This window comes from Elephantulus edwardii, unplaced genomic scaffold (assembly GCF_000299155.1).
Source record: "Elephantulus edwardii isolate Elephantulus edwardi_28Jun2011 unplaced genomic scaffold, EleEdw1.0 scaffold00272, whole genome shotgun sequence".
In the NCBI taxonomy this organism is placed as follows: Eukaryota; Metazoa; Chordata; class Mammalia; order Macroscelidea; family Macroscelididae; genus Elephantulus; species Elephantulus edwardii.
The window spans coordinates 2,404,714-2,407,193 of NW_006400022.1; the positions used below are offsets into that span (position 1 = coordinate 2,404,714).

Sequence of the window (2,480 nt, forward strand, 5' to 3'; positions counted from 1 at the left end):
GGGCATGTTGCAAGGAGGGACTGGTCCTTGGAGAGGGACATCATGTTTGGGAGAGTGGAAGGACAGCGCAGGTGAGGAAGACCCTCAATGAGATGGATTGATTCCATGATTGAAGTGGTAGGAATGAGTTTGTTTGAGATGGTGAGATTGGCACAGGATAGAGCAGTGTTCAGGGCTCTTGTACATAGGGTCACTATGAGTTGCAAATGACTCGATGGCACATAACAACAACAACAACAACAAGTTGAATGGGGTGGGGCAGTCATGGGGGGTGGGGTGACCACAAGGTCAACCACTTATAGGACCTCACTCAGACCTCAGCTGTCCAAGTGTGCTCACAAGTGAGGCCCCTATTCAAATTCCAGCTGTCTCCCACGCAACAGCTCTCACTCAGTGGCTCCTGCCCAGCAGCCTTTACCTAGGTGCCCTCACGCAGTGGCCCCTATCCCAGCATGGCCCTGGGGGTTTCAGAAGGACTTGAGAAGACTCAGTCAAATTCCCACCAACCCACTCGGTGCTGGGCAGTCTGCGGTGTCCACGAAAGTTCAGTCAAATTCACACCGACCTGCTCCCTCTTGGGTGCTCGCCCAGGCAATCCATGATGCCCAAGAAAACTCAGATACATTTCCACTGGCCTGCCCATGCTGGGCAGTTGGTGTGGCCCAAGAGAACTCAGCCGGGTAGAGGGATGTATAACAATGAAAGAATTTGTTTTACTTTTCAAAGAGAAGAGTGAACTGGGGGGGCAGGGAGAAAAGTGCAACAATGAATGAATGGGAATCCAAAGTCTTTAAATTTTCATTAAAATTAAGAAAAAGAAGAAGGGGAGGAGAACATCATGTTTGGGAGAGTGGAGGGACAGCGCAGGTGAGGAAGACCCTCAATGAGATGGATCGATTCCATGATTGGAGTGGTAGGAATGAGTTTGTTTGAGATGGCGAGGTTGGCAAATACCCACCACCAGGTTCGCTTTTGGGTGTTCTCCCAGACAATTGGAGGTGCCCAAGAAAATCCAGTTAAATTCCTACCAGCCTGCACAATCGTGGGCGTTTGGTGAGGACACAGGAAAATTCAGTCAAATTCCAACAGACTCACTCAGTCTTAGTGGGACTTAAAAGAACTCAGACAATTTTCAGCTAACCTTTCTCCTTTCAGATAGGGCCCAGAGTAGCTTGGTGGTGGCTTCTGGCTTTGGCTGTGTCTGTGGCGCAGTGGTGCAGCTACATGTTCCTGTAGCTCCAAAACTAATTTTTCCAGAAAAAGTTCTGATTCAAATTCCTACTGTCCATGTCATGCCATGTTGGTTGGTCTCTGTGCAGCATGAAGGTCTCTCTTGTGGCCTGTCTCTATGTAGCTTGCTGCTATTCTGGCTCTTCAATTGCACTCTCCACCACCTCCATCTTGGAGTCCTACCTATTATTCTATATTTCTTTTAATTAGTAGTTATAATTAGTTCTTGATTCTATTAAGCATCTCTCCTGTTCTCCTATACACATTCTTATTTACATTTTTTATTTTATATTGGTTTGCTCACAAAGTTTGTATACATTGTGTTTCACATATACTTCATTTATATTGTGTTTAAGCTTTCTTGGTTTCACTTTCTGGACTGACAACAAAGTATTAGTTTCTATCCAGCCTTCTAGTTTTTACTTGTTGTTGTTCTAGTTAATTAGTGTAAATCAATATTCATAAACTCCTTACATAGCTCTAGGAAATGTTATTCTTTTAAATAGTGCATTTAGTCCATTCTCATCAAATGTGATTATGGACAGGTATTAGTCTAATTGAATCTCCTTTGTAGGTGATGCTCCCTCCCCCCGCTGATTTTAGTATTCTATCTAAATAGAATAGCTGTTTACATGGCTCTAGGGATCTCGCTGCCACTTTACTCTCTTTTGGAAAGCACTATCATCAAGGCCTTCTCCAAATGTATTATTTTATTATTCAAGAACTGGAGTAAAGATACAGAATAGGGTGAATGGACACATAAACACTACTTACTTTTCAAAGAAATGTCTGATGACCAGCAATCCAAAAGCACATGGAATTGTCATGTATAAATGAGAAGGTTTTACAAAAACAAGTCCATCATGATCTTCAAGATCTGACCACTTTATGGTTGGAGGAAGCCAGAATCTTTCCAACCAGAACCATTCTTTAAATGTCTGAAACATTCTAGAAGGACAGGAAAAGAAAGTATTAGATCATGAACTCATAAAATGCTTAACACTTAAAAAAAATGCTTAACACTTAAAATTAGGTTAATACGGAGCCTTATTTACTCAGTATACCTAAAAAATGAAAGGTTTAAAAATAAGGACAGAATATAATATAGAATGGATTTCACAATTCTTAATTACATTAAACAGCAAATACTCTGCCTACCTTGAGGACAATTATGTCTATGGCACAGGAAACAGAAGTTAGCATTCATTGTGAATATATATGAATAATGAGAGTATATATATCTTCCTTTT

At 41.6% G+C, this 2,480-nt stretch overlaps 1 protein-coding gene across 1 annotated transcript in view; it reads right to left on the reverse strand.

Moving 5' to 3' along the window:
* Positions 1 to 2,177, reverse strand: part of CERS3 (ceramide synthase 3) — a 185,713-nt gene extending 183,536 nt beyond the window's left edge. The window contains exon 1 of the mRNA XM_006900052.1: positions 2,005 to 2,177. Coding sequence (XP_006900114.1) covers positions 2,005 to 2,177 — 173 coding nt within the window. The remainder of the gene's footprint in view (positions 1 to 2,004) is intronic.
* Between the last annotated feature and the right edge of the window lie 303 nt (positions 2,178 to 2,480).